Source organism: Condylura cristata, unplaced genomic scaffold, assembly GCF_000260355.1.
Source record: "Condylura cristata isolate star-nosed mole 26May11 unplaced genomic scaffold, ConCri1.0 scaffold00014, whole genome shotgun sequence".
Lineage (NCBI taxonomy): Eukaryota > Metazoa > Chordata > Mammalia > Eulipotyphla > Talpidae > Condylura > Condylura cristata.
In genome coordinates this window covers 9,823,079-9,845,666 of record NW_004567115.1, presented here as the reverse complement: position 1 = coordinate 9,845,666, position 22,588 = coordinate 9,823,079, and the positions used below count along the sequence as shown (strand labels likewise).

Sequence of the window (22,588 nt, the reverse complement as noted above, 5' to 3'; positions counted from 1 at the left end):
AGAAGCTCTTTAACTTGATATAGTCCCATCTATTTATCTTTGCCCTGAATGATTATAATTTAAAATATCTTTGAGGTCTAGTTTTTGTTTGGGTAATAGACACCCTCAAAATCCGTGACTACTATGTACAACACTACCTTAATGTTTTCTGCTGTTCCATTCTGGCCTCCACATCCCCAGCCAAATCCATGCCATTTCATCCATTTGTGATTGCAGTTTTGAGTAGGATTTATTTGGAGGGGGGGCAGGGAAACAAGGCTCCACCCACCCACTCCAGGTGAAGCTAGTCTTCCTACCCCTCCCTGGGAAACACTGCAGAAGTTGCTTTTGTCCCCTCATGGTCTTCAGCTGGAGATTCAGTTTTCTTAGCCCATTCATTTTATGTACAGATACAGTAATTCTAGGCTGTCAAAACAAAAAGGACCTGAAGGTTCAAGAGTCATGCCCCTCGTTTCACACAGGAGGAGACTGAGGCCCTTGGGAATAGCCAGCAGCTGCCCCTGTGTTCGCCATGCCTTGCCCCCTGACACGCTGAGTAGCTTGGAGGGATGTGCAGGGATGACAAGCCTTGTGGACAGTATCACTCTCTCAGGCGCTATCTAAGGTACCTGCCCCAGAAACATAAGGTTAACACTATGGCTTTTGCCACCCCACATTGAACAGCTTTCTCATCTGTGTCTCCCAACGCCCCCCAACCCCCACCAAAGAAACTTCCTTGCTTAAGTCTCTGAATGCCTTCTTGAAGTCCCTTCCCACATAGATGTCTTAGACATTCTGAAGCCTCTGTCAGAAACTGAGCCCCCAAAACCTTGGCTTTCAGCCAGCTTTCTCTTCCTCTCTTTACCATTCAGCCCAGCCCCAAACAGCCATTGTCCTCAGTATCATTCTCTCTCATCTCTCATGGGTCCACGTTTTCCTCCAGAAAGTATTGTTCCTGTTGGCTCTGTCTTAGCAAGTAGCCTGGTTCTGGTTGCTTCTCACAGCACCCACCCCCAGGACCCACCCTTGTTCCAACCCTCTGTCTTGTCTTGCCTGGGTTATTGCATTCATCTCCTAACTTAGTCCCTTTGTTTTCACTCTTGGTCTTCCCAGCAACCAAAGTAAATTTTTCCAGTGTCCTCCAGCTCATGTCACTCTTGGCTAAACTCCCCAGTGATCCCCATCTTACTTTGTCTTACCTAGTGCAGAACCCTCCCTCCCACCTATACCTCTCCCCCACCCCGCCTACCCCTGCCTCCTCTCCATCTTCCACTTCCATGTCAGTCTGCTCCCCCAGGACATGAGGCCAGCATGCCATACCACCACTATGTTCCCTTTGCCTGGAATGTGCTTCCTCTCCACCACATGGCTCTCTCCCTTATCATTTAGTCACTGTTTAAATAGCTCCTGAGATACAACTTCTTTCCCTATCCAAAATGATGCTGCTCATCATTTGGCTATATTATTCTTCATAGTATATACTCACTTCCACTGGAAATCATATTATCAACTTATTTGTTTACCTGTCTGTATCCTAGGTCATAAGTTCCAGGAGAGCATGGATGTTGGCTCTTTTTTTTTTTTTTAAAGATTTATTTTATTTATACATACAGAACTGGGGTACAGGCCAGAGGCTCAGGGGCAGTGAGAGGCTTCACCAGAGACAGAGTGGGGAGCAGAACAGGCAGATCTACGAAGTACACTGCTGAGGGGAGCAGCGGGCGGGCCAGGAGAGGTCTGCCACGCCATGTAGTCACCTCCAGGGCAGGCAGGAATCGAACTCATGCGGAAGTGGCTTTTGCTTCTCAGTGCAGTGCTTTAACCCGCTGCGCCACCAGGGAGGGCCGGATGTTGGCTCTTTTAACCACGTCTCTGTAGGCCTAGAACACTGACTCACCAGCCAGCCCTCAAATATTTCTTAAATGAATGAATGAACAAAACTCAAGAGACTTCACATTCATTTATTCATTCAACTATTCTTTGAAGATTGTTTATGCCAGGCCCCAATTACATGGGTCATTCATTCAGACAAGGTCCCCACTTCTGGGGCTGACAGTCCAGCTGGGGCCCAACTAAAGGTGCAGCAAGAAGGGTGTGCTAAAGGGTCTGCGAGGGTGGCAGAACCCTGGGGCCTCAGCCAGCAAAACATTGTGGGTGACTCATCTCTCCAAGCAGGGGTTGAAGAGAGAAGGGGTAGTTGGGGGAAGGAGTTCCTTGCCCAGCTCAGAGACAATGCCCCAAGCTCACAGCAGATGTTCCTGTGTGGGCACAGCTCTCAGGACCTTCGCATATTGACTTAAAACAACTCTGACTCTCCCCATTTGTGGAAGCTTAGAAAAGTGAGCTTGCCCAGTATCATACTCAGGGAATGAGAAGCCAGGATCAGCCTAGTGATCTGACTCCCAACTCTGCCCTCCACCTCCAAGGAGAGGGAAAGGCAGGTCTGGTGGGAGAGCAGAGTGGGCTGGGAAAGTGGGAGAGGCCAGGCAGTGAGAAGGGTCTTGCCAGCCACTGATCAGTTCAGGTTCCATGGTCCTTGTAGGACTTCTGTGGAGGCTGGGAGGTATTGGACTTGAACTAAATGGAGCCCCCCTCCCCCAATTTTGTGACCTTTGTAGCAGGGGTGAGCATTTTATCTCAGCAGGAAGCAAGCTGAATGAGTAGGTTTCAGGGGACTGTGGGTGGGGGTTGTGAGAGCTCGTGGTTGGGTTGGGGGAAGAACTTTTGCTGAACCATGCTTTCCCCGGTCCCCTTTCCTTCCCCTTCAGCCAACCCTGGTGCAGTTCTCCCCTGGTGGAGAGTGACTCTGGCTCTTGAGGACCACTCCTTTCGCATGACCTCCATGGTGTCTGTCCACACAGGGGCTAAGAGCCTTCCTGATGGGGATGGCCTCCTCATGGTACCCACACAGGCCGTGGGATTCTCCTCCCCAGCGCTTCAGGGAGAGGATTGTTTTCTGTTTTACAGAGGAGGAGATAAGGACTCAGAGCCTCAGGTACCTCCCCAAAAATTCACTGTGAGGGCTGCAGCAGGATCCAAGCCCAGTCTGGGCACTCCCCAGGGGGACTATATTGCAAGTGGGTCACTGGCTAGAAGACTTTTCTGTGGACTGAGAATTAAGACCCAGGGTGCGTCAGGGTTTGGGAAGTGTGTTCCCTAACGAGTCAGTTAGAGCATCCCACTTTGGGGTGTCCGAGGCTCCCCTGAGATTGCGGCTCTCCGCTCAGGGAGCTAGTGCAGCCTTCAGGGGTGGGGGGGGGGCGGGTAGTAGCTGCAGCATGCGGTCTGCAGGTTGCAGGGACTCCAGGGTAGATGCTGACAGCCCCGGGGTGGCCTCATCCCACCCCAGTTCTAGACACTGCTGGGCAGGAAGAGTTCAGCGCCATGCGGGAGCAGTACATGCGCACGGGGGACGGCTTCCTCATCGTCTACTCCGTCACGGACAAGGCCAGCTTCGAGCACGTGGACCGCTTCCACCAGCTTATCCTGCGGGTCAAAGACAGGTGAGCACAGCTGGGGGCACCCCCAGGCTCACAGCAGACTACGACTGCTCTCTCTCTGTTTCTGTCTCTCTCTGTGTCTCTTGTGCTCAGATTTTCAGGTGAAAACTGAGGCACAGAGAAATGAAGCCAGACTGGCTCCTCCGACACCTGCCCTAGTTCTTGCCATTGGCCAAATTGTTTTCAGACCTCCAGGGGTGCAGTCTCCCTCTGCACCGGTGCCCATAAACTCCCCACTGACAAATCAGGGAATCATAAGTAATATCTCTGTTACTCAACTTCAAGTTAACCACATTTAATTACATTTAAAGAAAAAGTGAATTTTTCTCTCTAGTATATATTACAATTAATTCAGTGTTGACATTGAGATTCAGATGCTCCTAATTAAAGGGTTTTTTAATTTTTCTTTTTTTGGCATTATGTGAAGTGGTTAGATAAGTTGGAGTCTGTTTGAAGACCAACTGGTCTTTTCAGTTAACTGGACCTTAAAGAGTCAATGTTAAGAAAGTAAAAGGATAACGAATAGGAAAACAGCCTACTTTGAAGAAATCTCAGTAAATATAGAGAAATCAGTTAACACCAATTCCAAAGGCAGTGTCAATAACATTACTAGGTAAAGGGATATACAACTCACACACACACACGCACACACACACACACACAGCTGAAGATAAATGCAGGTCAAGCCAATTCTAGCAATGGCTCAGATATGGGAAAATATTCAATCTTCTCTCTAGTCAAATAAATACAGCTGTCAAATTATGCATTTAAGGAAAATACCCAGTTCTACCAAACACGCTGTGAGGCTGACATTCTGTTCACTTTTGATCACCAATGTGCACATATGTAGGTGGGTTCTTTAAGGCAAACATGCCTCTTGCTCCCGCCTTCTTCACCTGGGAGCTGTCCTGATTGGCAGCTACCATTGTGCCAGCTGTGTGCCCTACCCTGGTCCTGATGCTCCTCAGGTATCAGGGCTCATGGCCACAGCAACCCTGTGTGATTGGTAATTAGGGTGTTGGGGAGTGGACAGAAGCAGCTCTGGGAACCCAGTCCCTGGCCCAGAAGCCCCCCAGTGCCTTCACTGACAGTACAGGGCAAGGAGCTACTGAGGACCCCTGATCAGCTGCAACAAGCCTGTGGCTTCACGTCCAGACAACCAGATGGCCCCACCCCAGCCCCTTTCTGGGGAGAACAGACTCTTAAGTCAACCGGGCTGACTGCAGAGGCTCCGTGGGCTGTGCTCTGCCTGACATACAGCTGCACACCATTAGCCAGGTGTGGAGGACAGCGAAACCTCACTGACTGCTGTTTCTTTATTTCTAGGGAGTCATTCCCGATGATCCTTGTGGCTAACAAGGTCGATCTGATGCATTTGAGGAAAATCAACAGGGAGCAAGGAAAAGAAATGGCAACCAAACACAATGTAGGTTTGTTTGTTTGGGGGCGGGGGTGGTAGTGGAATAGGGAGTCAGGGGGTGATGCCCCATCACCCCTGCAATCTCAGTCTATGAAATAGGAGTACCCAGAGCTCCCAAGTGGTGGGCTAGATTCACAGAGGCCTGGTGGGGCTTATGAGATCTCCTGTGAAACAAGATAATAGACTGGGGGGCTCTGCTGTGGAGACCCAGTTCCTTCACAGCGCCTGTCAGCCAAGGCCTTCAGGCCACCTCCTGCTGCCTACCCCCAGTTGCTGGACTGAGCAGAGTGGCTTCTGTCTCCCCCTCTGAGCCAGACACCTGACTGTCCTCAGGATCACGGGACCAGCTGTGTGCTACATTTTGCTGGGAGCACTTACTCCACTACATATGGTCACTGTAATTGTCCCTGTCTTACAAGTGGTCAAACTGAGGTTTGTCTAGGCCATAAAGCGATATCAGTTTTGCTGTTTTCAGTTCCCTTTTGCCCTCTAGATGGTGCTGGGTGCGGTCTGTGGGCTTCTTCCCTCTTCTCCCCCATGTTGGCCCAGCCCATGCTGCTGGCCTCACTGGTCCATTGTGGTGACATCCACCCTGCCTGCCTGCTGGGTGGGCCCAGTTCTGGAAGTAGAGAAAGGGGCTGACTTCTAGTGACTTCTGCCTTCCATGTTCACTCACATATTCTTCCAAAGTCTTAGGTCCTAGGAGGCAAACCTCTTGCCTCATGCTGCTCACTTCCAGGAACAGGAGGTAGGCAACAGAGCAAATTCAAGTTTGTCTGTCAGAAGGTGACATGTGCAATGAAAGAATGTACCTCAGGGCAGAGGGTGGGGAGTGTGGAGTGGAGGGAGACGCCTTTCCAGAGTGGTCAGGGAGAGCCTTTCTGGGAAGGGTACCTGTCAGTGAGGACTTGTTGGAAGTCAGGGAATAACAAGTAAAAATGAGTTTGAGGTAAAGGTGCAGCAGAAGTAGGAGGGATGAAAAGCAAGGGGTGGGGGCACAGAGGCCTCCAAGTTTAACCTCTTGTGGACTTTTACACAGAAAAAGAGGAAAACATCGTAGGGTTTTGATGATAAGTGACCTGCCCTGATACGTGGCCGAGCACCTCTCTGGCAGCCAGTGTAGATAGTGGTCTGGATTGGGGAGCAAGAGGTTCGGCCGGGGCTCCTGCCAGAAGCCAGGTGCAGGTTGAGGTAAACCTTCTCCTGGCCATCCCACGTAAGGACTCTGGCCTGACCTTACAGGGTCTGTGAGACTGTCAGCTGACTGTTGTACCTGGAAGAGGTACCCAAACTGATCCAGCACCCCTACCCGTGTGGGGGATGCCAAGCAGGGAGTAGAAAATGAGCCTTCAAATCTTGATTCTCTGTGGGATGCTGCGTGGCCAGACAGCCCACCGCAGTGGGACAGCCGACAACAGAACAACCTCCATTGACAGCATTTTACTCCCTTGTGATCAGAGGCTCACATAGTTGTTGAATATTTCAGTTTCCTGTGCTTGGTCCTTTTTGTTGGAGTCAGAGACCAACTGCGAGACCTCTGCTTGAAGCCACCAGGGGAATACCTGATGTCCCACAATGAGAATTGATGGAAGACAATGATGTGTCCTGGGCCTAGGTTTATAACATGCTCCTCTAAAATAACAACTTACACTATAACCCATCCCCCCATGCATTTAAAAGTGTTAATCATCTTCGTTTTCTACACTGTGCTTTCCTTTTCCAAGGTATTACAACAAAATTAACCTTGTAATTAGTGACATGCTATGGAAATTGAAGTTGTTCAGTCTCATCACAAACAGCTTGTAACCCATCTCACCTAGGGAGTTCTACATGGGTGGTGTGAACCTCTCCAGTCTCCAGACAGAGAGGGGCTTGCCCTTTCTGTCTTAGTGGGGTCACTGTTGTAGGAGAAGACAGCCCATGCTCAGGGCTGTCCCAACATCACGGAACCTTTGTTCTCCTGTGCTAGCCCGAAGCTTGGTGTGGTGTAGACATGGCCTCACACCCCATCCTACCGGCCAGTGTTTCAGTTGGACAGTAAGCCCTTCGCATTACAAGTACAGCCTCTAAACAAGGCTGAGGTCTTGGGCTCTGGGAGATTAAACAGGAACTGGCTGGGCAGACTTGGTTCTGGTTGGGGGCATGGACTGGCCAGGGGTCACCAGGGTAGGGGCCCTGTCCCTGGCTCAGCCTAGCCTCATGTCCCCCACCATGCTCCTCCCAGTCTGGAGTCCCCCTTGGAAGGTACAAAGAGGGACAGAGCCTTCCTGCAACCCAAGGCAGAGAAATAAGCCTCAGAAAGCAAAATGAACAGAATCAGAACATGTTTTAATATGATGTTTTAGTTTGATAAATGGAACAGTCCTTAGTCTTAAGATCAAGTCTGTAGTCTATAAAAAGATCATTTTTATTCTATTTTTAGGGGGCTATTAAATATCTCAGTGGCTAGAGAACAAGAGGGAATTGCAAAAGCTGTTTGTTAAACTTTCCAACCTTAAAGAGCGAGCAGCTGCCAAGGAGGATTGAGGTTGCTGGATCCTGGCCTTCTGTGGGGCCTTCAAGCCGGTGGTTCTCAGAACCTACTGAGAACTTGCATCTTAGGGAAGGGGGCTCGATGGACCTCAGTGCTCTCTTACCAAGGTGGACTTTGTCTTGCAGATTCCGTACATAGAAACCAGTGCCAAGGATCCCCCTCTCAATGTCGACAAAGCCTTCCACGACCTGGTTAGAGTAATCAGGTGAGCACTACACATTCCCTGCACACTGGCCTCCACCTGTGATGGCAGACACCAGGCCAGCTACTTGCTCCGAGGCCAAGACTGCACGACTCTGGGCCTGTCTTGGGTTTCTTCTACCTCCATCCATTTCTCTCCCTGCCACTTCTGGGTGAAGTGCCTGCCTATGGCCACCACCTCTGGCCTCCCCTGCCACTCAGGCCCCCCATCATACCCTTCATGTTCTGCAACACAGAAGCTGTCAGTGCAGTGACAAACAGGTCCTCTTCTCTATGCTGGTACCAGAGCACATTTTGCCTGCTTCCCAGGCTCAAGCTTCAGAGGTGCTCACCATGTCTCCTTCCCAGACCACACACACTGTCAGTCTCTAAACTTTGTGAGAAATCCTAATAACAGTGTCTTGCACATTCCTTTGCACACTCAGGGCCTAAACCTTAATTGCCCCCAGCTTTGATGACTGAAGCAGCCTCCAGGCTGGTTCCCTGGCAACCGGCTGCCCCAGTTCCAAAATCTTCAACACAGAGAACATCCTGAATGATGGGTCTCAAAGACCATGCATTTAGGATGTTGTCTTATGCTGGTGAGCTCTCAGGCTGCCGTTTAGTATGAGATCAGAGAACTCCAATGGAGTTCTTCCTGACCAGCCACCCCAGCCTCTCAGGCACACGTGGACACACTGAATGGCCTCACCTCTTTGTCATTTCCCAGCATGGACTGTGTTATTGCAGCCGTCGTCTCAGGTTTAGCTGGCAATTCTGCACCCTTGAAACAATTTTCCTTTGGCCATTTTGTCGTCACTGGGATATGCTACCAGAAAGTGGTAGTGTCTTAGTTATGGGCCTGTGGTTCCATGGGCAGGTTTTAGACATAGGAAAAATTAACAGGCAACACGTAAAAGCTTGTGTACACAGTTAACCTGTCATTTTATTTAAAATATGCAAACCAGAAACAGAGGTCAGCACTTTATAACCCATAACGTAGCATATGATTTCAATAAAGGCAGCCACAGCGTGGCGTCAGGGCCAGGAGGAGCAGAACCCTTGCTGACTTTGTTTTTCTTACATCGTCTCCAAAGGCAACAGATTCCGGAAAAAAGCCAGAAGAAGAAGAAGAAAACCAAATGGCGGGGAGACCGGGCCACTGGTACCCACAAACTGCAGTGTGTGATTTTGTGACAAGCCTGAGGCCCTGGGCGCAGTGACCAAACTGGCCAGTCCCTGGGCCCCTCTACTGCCTAACCGCACTGAAAACCGTTTCTAACCATGACCCCTGGCCTGAGGACTTGGCACAGGGAGGGGGAAAGGGAGGGAGGGCAGGCAAGGGGGAGATGGGGCCTGGCTTTGTCCAGAGGGCACCAGCTTTCCTGCTTCTTACAGGACAAGGAAGTGACAGGTGAACTGAAGCAGCATCCAGACCCTTTGTTAGATTCTACCGGGTTCCTCTCTTGGTGGCTGCATTGTTTATTTGAACTACGTAGTATTTTGGTTTGTTGTGGAATTGCCAGTCCATGAGGTACAAAATAAGCCATGAACAAGTCCCACTCCTCCTCCCCCAGTCCACAGTGTCTGAGCTTGGGTGTCTTTTGTAGGTTTTTAAATTATTTTAGTGGTTATTATTTTATTAAAGGAGTCTGTGCCCACTACCTGGTGAAGTTTCACCTCTTCAGTAGACCTCGCTGTAATGTATCTGGACTATTGTTGTTTTAACTGAGATTTCCCAGCAGTGCCAAAACTCAGCTCAGTCTGAAAGTGTAGTGACTAAGAGGTGAGGTCAGTGGGACCTGTAGTTAGAGACCTCAGGACACAGGCCCTAGTCTTGGCCTGACAGCTAGAGAGAAGCAAGGAGGTATGGTCTACCCAAAGGCTTTTACTATGGCTGAGGACGCAGGTGGCAGGAAACAGAATTTTATTTTGCTGAGGGGAGAAGCTGGTGTGAGAATGTTACTTCCAATAGGGGTTTTCTGGAAATGTTAAATAAGCTGATTGGTTGCAGAAGAGTTCATTTGTCAGACAACGTGGGTTAAGTTTGGTGTTCTTTCTGGCCTTAGAAAAGGCTTTCTCAGGTCTGTTTGTCCCTCTCTGCTCTCTCACATGGCCTGTGCTGCCTGATACAGACACACTGACATGGGCATGTACATTTCTTCACATCAACTATGCTCATGTGGACACCATCCAGAAAACTAGCAAGTGCTAAATCTTAACCAAAATGATCCAATACTGTTCTTATTGAAATGACACCAACACCTGAAGTCATATTCCCTTTGAATTAACCTACTGCCATTTCTTAAACCCAGCACCTGAGCAAAGCCCTGTAAGTATCTGCAGACTTAGTAGTAGCTTCCTTCCCAGCACACACTTTTGTTAATCTCTTAGATCTTAACTATGATGTTTGATCAGAGGCAGAAAGGAAGGTTGGTGGTGATGACATCACTTCCAATCAGCTGTTTCTGCACCGGGACAGTCTTCCAATGCCCTAATGATGCCCACTTCTCAGGTGTTGCTGGTGTGAGCCAAAGACTGGAATTTTCTGGCCAGGGTGGGGACAGAGGGACAGCAGGAACTCATTGTCTCGCTGAGGTCAAAAGATGAAGCAGCATGGCTCATGACCTTATTTTACATCTGTTTCAATCAGCTTATTAGGCAAACTAAAGCATCCCTAGCAGGTGTCCTGCCTACTGTTTGGAGAAAGAAGTCTGGAGAGAGTGAGTCCCCAGCTGGGCATGGATTCTTCCCCAGTTTTGAAAGATCATAATAATCCAAGGCCTGATCAAAGAGTGGTTCTGCTACAGAGTGAAACTATTGGAACTTTGGTTAGTTAGAAATCAGACCTCTCTTTTTATCTGAATAGCCCTTTCTAGCTGACCCTAAAAGGAAGGTTAACAAAGAACATTCCAGATGAGGCACTCAGAGCTAAACCCTAATAGGACAAGGCCCTTTCCAACCTCTATGCTCCTCCACGCCATATCCACAGCAGCCCTGGTGCCGCTTGGTGGCAGCTGCAAACTGGAGATGAGACAGACGGGAAGAAGTAAGGATGAAGAAGCTTTGCACCAAGGGAGTGGTGGCAAGGAGCGCTGCACACAGGGTAGTGTCTGGTGAGGAAAACTGCAACCTCTGCCCACCATGAAGACTGTACTCCCCTGACAGCCCTGAGTAGGGAGTTTTGTTGGAAGCAGATCACTTGACCCAAAATGAAACCCTTAGCAATGAAAGTAACCAGAAGAAAGGGTTCTGGCCAGTTCTGGCCTCCAGCACTGACCCCACCTTCCAGGTGTCTGTCACACACTCAGCCATGGCTGTCTCCACAGTGCCCCAGGGCAAAACCAGCGAAAGATGATCTTCATCTTATGTTGCTGAGCCAATGGTCAGCCTTAATCACGCATGACCTCATCTGCACCTTAAGTGAGATGAGTAAATAACACCATCAAAAGACTATTCTTTGTGTTTAGAGTGGCTGTGGCAGCTCCCAGGTAGCCAGAATGGCACGTACTGGGGTGTCCCAGTATACTCTGCCATGGTCAGGGAAACCATTTGGCCATGCTACTCCGTGACTGAGGAGCCCATGGAGATGTGAATCTCTGGTGACATCTTGGGATCCCATTGGACTCCCAGACTCCTGAGTAGTGAGTGTTACCATCACATCCCCTGGGCACACTCTTCTTGAAGTCTCCTTAACTTATGCCTTTGCCACTGTGTGCTCTCAGATTCCTTTCAAAAGTTCTGTGTCCCTCTTGGAGGGCCCCTGACTTCCCCTGTGCCACACCTGGACACCTGGGTGGTTTATTACCTTTCCCCTGTCTTCCTGGGGCACTTGCTGTGGAGAGTGCCTGGTTGGCCCACCGTGGCTGGTCTCACTCTACTAGGAGATGTGACCCATTAACACACGGCAGCTCTAAGTCATAGGTCTCACAGACACATGGTGGTAAATCTGGAGCACAGACACACTCGTTAGCCACTCACTGGAAACTCCAGGCCGGGTGGAGGTGGATGAAAGATACTTGAATTCTGGAGCACCTGTGAGCACACAGCTTCTGCTTCTGTTACACAGTATTAACAGGTGGTCATTGTCGTGACATGAGAGTGAAGCCCGAAAATGTCAATGATGCTTGAGCCATTTATGTAACTTTTTATTTTTTGTGTATCTCAACTCATTAATAAAGAACAGGAACGCTTTCTGTCTTATTTCCCCTCTTTCAAATGTTCCCAAAGTTTTGCCCAGAACATTGTTAAGTTGCCCAGATCACCCCTCTGTGAGGGACCAAACCTAAAGGAAGGGGCAGCCCCCTGGTGGCCATGACGGGTTCTTCTTCCTGCTCGAAGCCAGAGGATGGAGCCAGGCTGGCACAGCATTGAGACTCAGCCCTGGATGCAGGGCAGACCTGGGTTTGGACTCTGCTTTCCACCTCCATGTACCTTTGCACAGGTTGCCTTCTTCGGCCTCCAGCTCTCCTGCATGTGAGTCAGATGGTAGCACTGCCTCTTCAGTGGACTGAGGGCTGAGGGTAAGTGTGGGGGAGCATGGCAAGGAGATCAGAAACATGCTCTTTGTAAAGGCCCCTGTAGGATGGTCGGATGCTGCTTTTTGTGCGCACTGCCCCATGCTCCCATCCTGTTACACAAGGTGATTTTATTTTTCTGTTAGTGGAATCTGGTGGGTACCAGAGGCTGAACAAGCTGAGCCTCTCTGTGTCCTTTATCCAGAGACTAAAGATCAAGTCTCTCTCAGTATTTCTTAGGGTGATAACAGTTGAAACATGAAAACTTGGAAGGTAGAGTTGCTTCTCACATTCTCTAGGCTGGTGGCAGAGAAGGTCAGATGCAGACTATAGAGGAAAGACCTGGCCACCTGGCCATTCATTCATTCCACAAATGTTTATTGGGCCCTACTCCATGTCAGGCATCAGGCTGGGTGTTAGTGATAAACCAGAGCAAAAGATTTCTCATAATCAGTACTCCTTTAGTCCTGTATTACTTTCCTGGGACTATTCTTACCAATTACCAAAGTGGCATAAAGTAGATTTGTCTACATTCTGGAGAGAGTGGGACCAACGGGGATATCGAGCAACTGGCCCCAAGGTATAGGCAGAGCTTTGCTCGCTCTTATAGGGGAGAGCCTCCTCTTGCCTCTTCCAACTTGTGTGTCAAATCTCTCACCCTCCACCAGTGCACCCTCTTCCATTGAGAAGGTTGAATCAGATGTACTTTTCCTTCCAAACTCACTCCATGGCCTCTAGCCACCCACCTGGATTGCACCCACTTTCTCTTCTTTCTTGACTCCCCCACATGAGCCACCCCTGCTCCTGGCTAAAGCCATTCCCTTCTCTTAGTCACAAGGACACATCCTGCAACCCCACCCCTCTCCTGCCTAAGTAGTTCTCTCTCTCCAGGGTCTTTCCCATCTAAAAACACGAACAAAACTTTCCTTTGACCATTTCTTTTGCCAGATGCCATTGCTTCATTGCTTCCTCTCTAGGTAACCATCTTAAAAGTGTAACCTGTACTCACTGTCATAAATTCCTCTTGCTTCTTTCTCTTTAAACTGTTCCAAATAAGCATCCACCCATCCCTGTACTACCACCACCCTCCTCAAGGTCTGCAGTAGCTTCTGTCTTGCTGAATTCAACGTTCTCAGTCTTCTCACATTCATTGCATCATGAGTACACTCAGCCACTCCCTCTTTGTTAGTTGTGTCTGACATGTGCCACCTCATGATTTTCCTCCTTCCACTCTGTCACTCCCTTGCTGCTGCCCCCCCCCCACCCTCCTATCTTCCAACTAGCTTGTAACTGGAGCACTCAGAACCTTGATCCTCTTTAACTCCCTAAACTCCCTTTCCTGGTGATCTCATCCAGTCTGGAGATTTAGATGTCTTTAATGTGCTGCTGACTCCAGCTTGAAACTCTCATACCCAGCTGCTTCCTTCACATCTCCACATGGATGTCTAACAGAATGTCTCAGAGTTACTATGTCCAAAACCACATCCCCGGTCTTCCCCTCCATGCCTGCTTCACCCACAGCCCTCCCCAGCACAGCTGCTGTCAGCTGCATGATTCCAGCCGTTCAGGTCAAAAGCCTTGGAATGGTCCTTAACTCCTCTTTCATACCTATATCCAATCGGTCAGCAAATCCCACTGACTCTGCCTGCAAAGTATATCCATAACCACCCACTTCTTATACACCCCCCCCTTCTAATCCCAGCTGCCATTATTCTGGCCTTTCACTCATCCTCCTGCGCTTCACTCTTAGCACAACTTTTGTTAAATGCAAGTTGAAATAGCACCTCCCCTCTGTACAAGCCTCTGCCCCATCTCACTTTTGAGGCATGTCAGAGGGGACTATGCCACCGAACACCTAACAATGGGCTAATGTTCATTGTTCACAAGAGAAGGGAACTTAGACATGCTCAAGCTTTCAGGCTGCACTTACTCATTGAGCCACATGTCAGGACAATGGAGACATTAAAACTCTGTCACTGTGCCACAAGGCTTCACAGCTGATGGGGGTGAACAACATCTGCACATTGAGAAGGCCCCCTTTACCTGGGAGTGTGCTAAGAGGTGGGGAATTGTCTCATAAAACCTTATTCTGAGTAGATGAGATCCACCGAGGAGGGGAGCTTCAGCATTACCTGGAGCTTGCTGGAAATGCGGAGTCTGGGCCCCTCTCAACCTATTTAACACTGACATTTAAACAAGTTCCCAGATGATTATGTGTGCAGTGAAGTTTGAGTATCACTGTTCCAGAACATCAGTTTCAGCAACAAAACCTAGTTCAACCACCTCCAACCAGCAAAAACCTCAACCATTTTATGCTTAGCAATTAAAAATTGCCCCTCTGGGCTCTTCCTGGTGGTGCAGCGGGTTAAAGCACAGCACTAAGAAGCTAAAGCCAATTCAGCATGAGTTTGATCCCTGCCCCGGAGGTAGGTGACCCACATGGTGTGGCCGACCTCTCCTGACCCACCCGCTGCTCCCCTCAGCAGTGTACTTCGTTGATCTGCCTCTTCTGCTCCCCCCTGTGTCTCAGGTGAAGCCTCTCACCGCCCCCACACCTCTAGCCTATACCCCAGTTATGTATGCATAAATAAATCTTTTAAAAAAATTGTCCCTCTGCCTTTTATAGCTGCAAGATTCTATCTGCCATAGCAGCAAGCCCAGAAGTCTCCCAACACAGGCCTATGTGTCCCTTAATAGAAGTTTTTAGATAAAGGCAATTGGGCTCCCTTTTTGTATCTGAAACACTTTAGTTTTTATTTCTCAAAATATGGACCACTATGTCAAATGCAAAGAACAAGTGAACGCCATCTGAACTGAGACCAAGAAAAGGTTTTGTGATTTTAATGTGATCTTAAAAGTGGGCTATTCTATGCAAGGTGGAGATACACACATTGCCCAGCCTTCACTTTGCTGAGTCCCAACATGGTGTCAGAGAGCACGATCATGCTAACGTAGAAAAAAGTATTAAAAAAAAAAAAAAAACAGTTCTTACAAAGCCAAGAGCTGATGGCTGCTTTCAAGCAGAATATGCACCCTGGCAAGGATGTGGTCAACCATTAACTCTGGCTCAAACCCAGCTTGTTAGCCGGTCATGAGACCTGGGCCTGGAAGATGAACTGAGGTAAAATAATTGGATGAGTGGGTCTCAAACTTTGGTTCCAGACCAGCAGCTTTGGCTTCAACGGGGAACTTGTTAGAAATGCAAATTATCTGGCTCAGTTTCACGTCTCCTGAGTCAGAAATTCTGAGGTGAGACCCAGTAATCTGTGTTTTAACAAGCCCTCCAGGAAATTCTGATGCTCCCTGAAATTTGAGAACACTGAGTTAATACATGTTGATAAAAATAAAAATTCCTTCCATGTGAGAATAAACAGCTTGTTTTTTCCTCATCTGCAAGACAGCAGCTGGTTCTCTGGGCAAAGCTGCCCAGATCCTTCCTGCTCCTGCCTGCATCTGATTAACCTAGGACCCCTGTTTAGAGGTTGTTGACCTTTTCTCCATGGGTGACAGTGGCTGGTCTGTCCTTCACATGCCAAAAGCCATATGAAAATTGTGTGTATATATACATTCTTCTGGGGAGGCCATCTTATATTATTAGATTCTCATTGTGCTTTTGGGTACTACCCAGTATAAAAATAAACCTGCCCCTTGAATGTCCTTTTCTGACTTCAGATCTTTCTGGTAGTTTTGTGCTAGTGGGAGTGGGAAGAGGAAATGAAAGGAACAAAGCTCCATTTACGCTTCTAAGAAACTCAGACAAAATTCTTCACTTGGTTGACACATCCCTGAGCTCACCCCAACATCCTGAGGGAGGGAGCCTGCACCCTTCTCCTGGTTCCCCCACATGACTGTATGTGACCCACACATGATTCACCCACTTCTCCCCACCATTGTTAGCACCACTTGTCACTCGGGTCCCACAACTGGCAAAGGAAATCCAGGATGTTGTAACAGCCCTGGACTACTTATTAACCCACCACTGGGCTTGGAAGCTGGGGGATGGGAGGGGAGGGTGCCAAGGAGAGACATGTGGCAGGTAGCAAAGGCATGTGACTTCCTGACCACCTAGACTTGCACCTCTCTGAGGGCTGGACATCAGTATCGGAATCATTCTGGGAGCTTGGGGAAGAATCTCATTGCCAGGTCACAGCCCCCAGAATTGTGTGCAACTGGATTGGGACCCAGGTAGGAAGACATTTTATTTTTTAAAAAATTTATTTATGCATACAGAACTGGGGTACAAGCCAGAGGTTAAGGAGCAGTGAGAAGATTCACCAGAGACAAAGTGGGGAGCAGAACAGGCTGATCGATGAAGTACACTGCTGAGGGGAGCAGCAGGCAGGTGGATCACCTCCAGTCCTGGGATCTAATTGGCACTGAAGCGGCTGCTGCTAGCTTGCAACGTACCTGTTGCACCACCAGGGAGGGCCAGAAGATATTTTAAAGCTCTTCAGGTGATTGGGCTGTTTAGCAGCATTCCATTTTATTCTAGTTTGTTGAATATTATGGCTTTTCATTGGTAATTGAGTAAAAGAAACAACTGCCTGGAGGAGTCTGAATTCCTCAGGAACTCAGTTTCCCAGGGCTCTGTGTGTGTGTGAACGAACACTTGACCAGAGTTGATTCTTTCCCTGAAAGCCGGGCCTTCCTCAGAGAGGCTTGATAGTTTAAGATTTTCTAGTCAAAATCTACAATGATGTCTTATTCATTCACATCCCTTCCATGTTTATGCCCAGGGGAATGTTTGGTAGTAGAAAGCTGACTTCTGTTACTGTTATTTCAGGTTTTCAGGCCTAGTTTCCCAGCCAGGAATGGATCCCAGACTGTGGTAGCAGCACTGAGTTCAGCCACTAGACCACCACGGGTTGGTGTCTCATGAAGGTGTAACAGGAATTTTTTAAATTAATGAATATGTTTATTTTTTATGAATATGTTTATTTTTATATCATTTTGTGGATTTTTCCATCTCAGTTGCAATCCCCTTGGGCTTCCCATCACCAAATCACCCTTGTGCCATCACCGTAGTCCAGTGCATTTTCCTCCCCCCACTGTTTTTGATCCCATTCCCCACTGCACCCCCATAAAATGTCTCTGGTATATAGCTGTTCATTATTATTATTATTATTTCACACCTGGTCTGTTACAGCAGGAATTTTACAGATGCTCAGGCAAGCAGGTGGAAAGAGGCAAGTTTGTCTACAGAAAGAAAAAACTTAGCACAAAAGGAACAGAAACAAAGTGGTACTCCCAGAACAAGGAACCAGGCCAGGGAGGGGAGCCACTGTGGAGTCTTGCCTCAGGGAGTGTAGATCTCCTTTCCCTAATTATGCTGAAGCCCCATCAGTCTCTTTGTGGTTGGTTAGTTCTCTGTGGTCTCACTCACTCTGCTTTAATGTCTCTGTGCCCAGAAGTAAGCCTGTGTCCCAGCCTTCATCTGAGAGTCCTTAATCATCCTTGTCCAGCAATGTCTTGTTAGTCCTTCACTGCCCTTAGTCCAGGGACTGTCTGGTTAGTCAGGCTCCTTGGGAATTTGCTGCCCCTATCTCTGGAGGCTTCCTTATTCCTCTGAGGTTTATTCTGACCCTAGATGCCTTCCGCTTACCCTGTGACTCAACTCGATGTTATTAAGTGAGTTAATGGTTATCACACATAGCATCAGGGGCCTTTAAGCCGTAAAACCTAAGTCAGGCTCCTACGACTGTCCTCTGTTCCCCACCCTAGGTCTATGGAAGCCCAGAGGCCAGCTGTGAACTTTACATCATCTGCTTCACAGCCTTGCTACTCTGATACTCAGCCCTACCTCAGTTTCCACAAAGAGCATCCACTCTCAGCAGCCATCCCTTGCTGAGAAGGTGGGGGTTCCCATGGATGGCCCCTCTGCTCTCAGGCCTCTCCATTGGCCTCATGCGGTGCCATGCCAAGCCCTGCACCAAGCCCACTCCTCCTCTGGCATCAGGCTCCAGTCAGCTAAATACCCATCTGAGTACTCCGAGTACTCACCTCAACTGTTTGCTTTTCTTTGCCACAATCCTGGGATGAAGTACTGAAATATGGTTTCAGCTGTTAATAGGATAATCAAACAGTGATTCAATACTTGTTTTACAGAAAGGGAAAACGAGGTCTCAGGGCAGCTGGGAGTGACTGAGCCTGAACACACACCGATCCAAACTGCCTCTAACAGTCTGTGCTTGGTTCACCATTATCCCCTACCCTTCCACATCCCCTCCTTCCTGGTGGGCTGGATGCAGATCAGCTTCCCCTGGGTGACTCAGCAGCAGCATTTCAAACGTAGGTCACTGTCATTCTCCAGAGCCTCTGCCTGGGCCTCTGGGCACCACCTCCTGTCTGTCCTGCCTGCTTCCTCTCTCCATCCAGCCTCCTTCTGAGCAAGGCCGGCCAGCAGTTGGCAGTGTGGGTGACTCTCTGGAGGCTTAAGTGCAGTCTAAGCACCTCTGGCCTCCAGCCCAGGGAGTCCCCCATAGTCAGGGCCCCCTGGGATGCTTCCTTGTTCCTACTCCCTTCAAGGCAGCCTGAAAGAGCCCTGTTTTTTGTCAACACAGCAGTTTGTCCCTCCTACCCTCTCACCCCCAACAAATCCAGACTTCTGTCTTGTGGTTGGCATGCTGGGATTCTGAGATAGTTGGACAGAGGCTGCATGGGGTGGTGGTGGGAGCAGAGCACTGCTGTACTTCTGGCTGATAACTTTAATCAAGTTGCCCAAACTCTCAATACCTGGATTTCCTCATTTGTCAAATTGGGTTGATGATAATAATTGTACTTGTTAAGGCTATTATGCTGTTTGTTGGGTTTAAAGTGGATATACTTTCAGAGTAGGCTGGTTCATAGAATGTCTACTTAAATGTCACTCAAATAGCTCAAAACCAAATCAACAAATGCTCTTAGGGTGCCTAATAGTAATACCAGCCACAACTTTTTGGACTTAGTCTGTGGCATCATGAAGCTCTGTGTGTCTTCACTTAAGGTGTGGGGATGGGTGATCCACCTGCACACACAGACTGTCAGTGTGGACTTAGTATCCCAGTCGAGGTCAACCGGCCCCAGGGACCCTACCTCCTCAACACCACTCTCCCTTGGAAGGCTCGGCTTGTAGCCCCATCTCTGGCCACAGCAGTCATTCCTGCCTATGTTCTCATTTTCCTGCCCCAAAATTCTTCACCTGAAAGGGTGACACCCCTCCCCCAAAGGCAGCCCCCACACTCCATGCACTTTGCATCTTCTCTGCTCCCCTGGTTCCAGAGCTACCCTGAGCTCTGCTCTCCTTGTCAATCATAACAATCAACCTTCATGGGAAGTAAGTTGGCATCCAGAGTCCAGAGGCTTACAGCCCTGCATTCTAACAATCCCACTCATGGACCCTCTCCTAAAAAAGTCATCCAAGAACCAAAAATGATGATCTTTGTATTCATACAAAAGACAAAAATTGGAAATGATCTAAATGAACAATTCTTGGGAAATGATTAAATGACCTCATATTACAGAGTATACCCAGTAACCAGTGAAGATTGTGACCCAGCATAAAAAGTTACATCCCTACATTTCTACATCCCTAAGTGTTATCATCTTTTTTGAAATTTATGACTAGTGGAAATATGAGAAAATGACACCCAATTTCTGTCTATTTTCATGTCTTTGAACATTTTGCTGGCACCAAAGACAAAATCTACCAAGTAGAAAAATATTGCTTTGAATTTAAATTTAAAAAATGTCTATAATGACTTGCCAGTAAATCATAAATTAAGATTAAAAGAGAAATTACATACTAGGGAGAGATTGTATTTTTTTAAGTTTGTCATTTTTATTTCTTATTAACTACGTGTGTATTTTCTCTTTTCTTATATTTTGGTATTTAAGTTTACTAACTATGTGTATTGCAACATTTTTCCCCAGTGTGTAATTTCTCTTTTACTTTTATTTATGACTTACTGGCAAGTCATAGATATTTTTTTTTTAAAGATTTATTTATTTGTACATACAGAACCGGGGTACAGGCTAGAGGCTCAGGGTCGGTGAAAGGCTTCACCAGAGACAGAGTGGGGAGCAGAACAGGCAGATCGACGAAGCACACTGCTGAGGGGAGCAGCGGGCGGGTCAGGAGAGGTCTGCCACACCATGTGGTCACCTCCGGGGATTGCGGGAATCGAACTCATGCGGTGTGGAAGTGGCTTTAGCTTCTCAGTGCAGTGCTTTAACCCGCTGCGCCACCAGGGAGGGCCCGTCATAGATATTTTTAAAATTTAAATTCAAGGCTATATTTTCCTACTTGGTAGGTTTTGTCTTTGATGCTAACAAGGTCCATTTTGAGAGGCGATAGGAGAGTTGGGGGGGGTGTAGAACATGGGGGCAGTGAAAAGATGAGATGATTTGCAATACATAGTGGGGAGCAGACTAGTAATTTCAGACATACTGAAGTACACATACTGAGGGGTGCAGCAGGCGAGGGGCCGTAATAGCACTGAGACTCAACTCCAGGGCCACCAGAGCAGCCCTAGCTGGGTCTTTTTTTATTCAAATGTTATTTCCTTGTAATATCTTTATATTTATACTTTTTTTGCAAATAATTTGAATTCATAAAAAATAAAATGGAATTGTCCGTACCTTATTTATAGTGGAGACTTAATGAGCTAATTCATGGAAAGCTCTAACTGGCAAGCAGTATATGCTTATCATTGTTAGTTATTATTAATTTAAACTTTAATTCATGGGAAACTTGTTCTGCAGTTGGGTGGAGAATAGGTTTTAGCTTCATGTCAGGGCATTCATTTGCACAATTTACTCAATAATATGTCCTGTTGTCATCCTACAGCCTGTGGCTGGAACAATCATTTCATTGAATACAGAGTTCCACAGGTAATTCCCCTGACAGAACTATGAGTTGGGGCAGGGTTTGGGTAGGAGGGGACAAGGCTACAACCCCCTGCCCCCTCCTCCTTTCAACCACTACTCTGCTTGGGACATGTCGCAAGAGTTTTCCTAAGGATAGAGCAGAGAGTCAAGACCTGCTCCACTTAACTGATCCTTCCCTTCCCAGCCCAGGTACTGTATGTCCACATTTCCACCTTCCCCCAACCCAGGCAGCATGCCCAAGTAGGAGCCAAGGAGGGGATGTACCCTTTATCCTGCACTGTTGGGGGGTGCAGGGGGTGGAGTAAAATGGTGAGGGGTGCTCTATCCCTGGACTGCTGCTTCCCGTCCAGTAAGGGCCAGGTTTCCTCAGTCTGAAGCTCAAATGGCATTAACCCCTCTCTCTTCTTAATATCAACTCTGTAAGGAAATGTTTCAGAAGTGGGGGGCAGGGGGAAGGTGAGGGGTAGGGAGAATGGTATCAAAAGATTAGTGAAGGAACTCATTGACTAACTTGTCGATCTTTGTAAGGCTAAGAGCTTAAGTGCCACTGTCCAGGGAGCTGTCATCCTAGGGGCACTGTTGACAAGGCATAAGTGTGAATGACCCCCTGGCTTTCACAGCAGCCACGGCCTGTGCTCAGGGCCTTCACCACCTTCTCTTTGCATACATATGAGAACATTGAACAACATTGAACACCTCTTAAATAAGAAAACAAAACTGAGTCTCAGAGATTTTAAGTAATCTCCAGAGGTCTCTCAGACCTGAGTGGGAAAGCCAGGACCCTGTGTCCATCAGCGGGACTCAGAAGACACCACTCACTGACTCTGTGACCAGAGAAGTTTTCCAGCTCTATCTATTCCAACTTGGAGCCTGGATTCCCTCATCTGAAAAAGGGGACTCCTGTGAATACTTAACCTCCATGTTTGTTGTAAGGATTAAGTGGTTCGATACATTCAGAGAGTTTAGTGTCTGGCATACACACAGAAAGTTCTCAGCAGTTTATAGTGCTGTTTGTTGTTGTTTTTTCCTTATCTATTTTTGTTATATAATAGTTTATTTTTACATTATTTTGTGCATTTTTTCATCTCAGTTGTAATCCCCGTGGTCTTCCCATCACCAAATCACCCTGTGCCATCACCATAGTCCAGTTATAGTGCTGTTTTAACGTCACCAGCATGACTATTGAAGCAGCAACATTTGGTATGATCCCCTATTGAGGTTCCCTCTAACCAGCAACGGGGTAACAAGCGAGACAAGTGTTTCTTGTCCAGCAGGTGGCGCCATTGCAGAGCAGATGGCTGGGTTCCCGGCTCCTCAGTTTGTTGGGCCGCCCTTGAAGCTTACCCAGGGGTCCTCTACCCACCCTGTCTACTGTTCCCCATCGCTCTGGTACTGCCTGCCCATAGGGCTACCTGAACCCAATTCACTGATCTCCCTGTGTATCCAGAGTCTGGCACATGGCAAGTTCACTAGCCTACCCTAAAGCGTTCACACACTCCAGACCCTTGAGGAAGTCTTTGATGAAACTTTCTAGAGGGTTCCTACCAGAGGCCAGAATAGCTCCTCCTGAACATTTCATACAGAAAGCCAGACC

General features: G+C 48.0%; 1 protein-coding gene across 3 annotated transcripts in view; it reads left to right on the top strand.

Annotated features, from left to right (window-relative positions):
* Positions 1-11,806, top strand: part of MRAS (muscle RAS oncogene homolog) — a 49,470-nt gene extending 37,664 nt beyond the window's left edge. For all 3 annotated transcript variants that reach the window (XM_004682165.2, XM_012724935.1, XM_012724936.1), the window contains 4 exons: positions 3,329-3,482; positions 4,806-4,905; positions 7,558-7,637; positions 8,710-11,806. In XM_004682165.2, coding sequence (XP_004682222.1) covers positions 3,329-3,482; positions 4,806-4,905; positions 7,558-7,637; positions 8,710-8,809 — 434 coding nt within the window. In that variant the 3' untranslated portion in view covers positions 8,810-11,806. The remainder of the gene's footprint in view (positions 1-3,328; positions 3,483-4,805; positions 4,906-7,557; positions 7,638-8,709) is intronic.
* Positions 11,807-22,588: the final 10,782 nt, after the last annotated feature.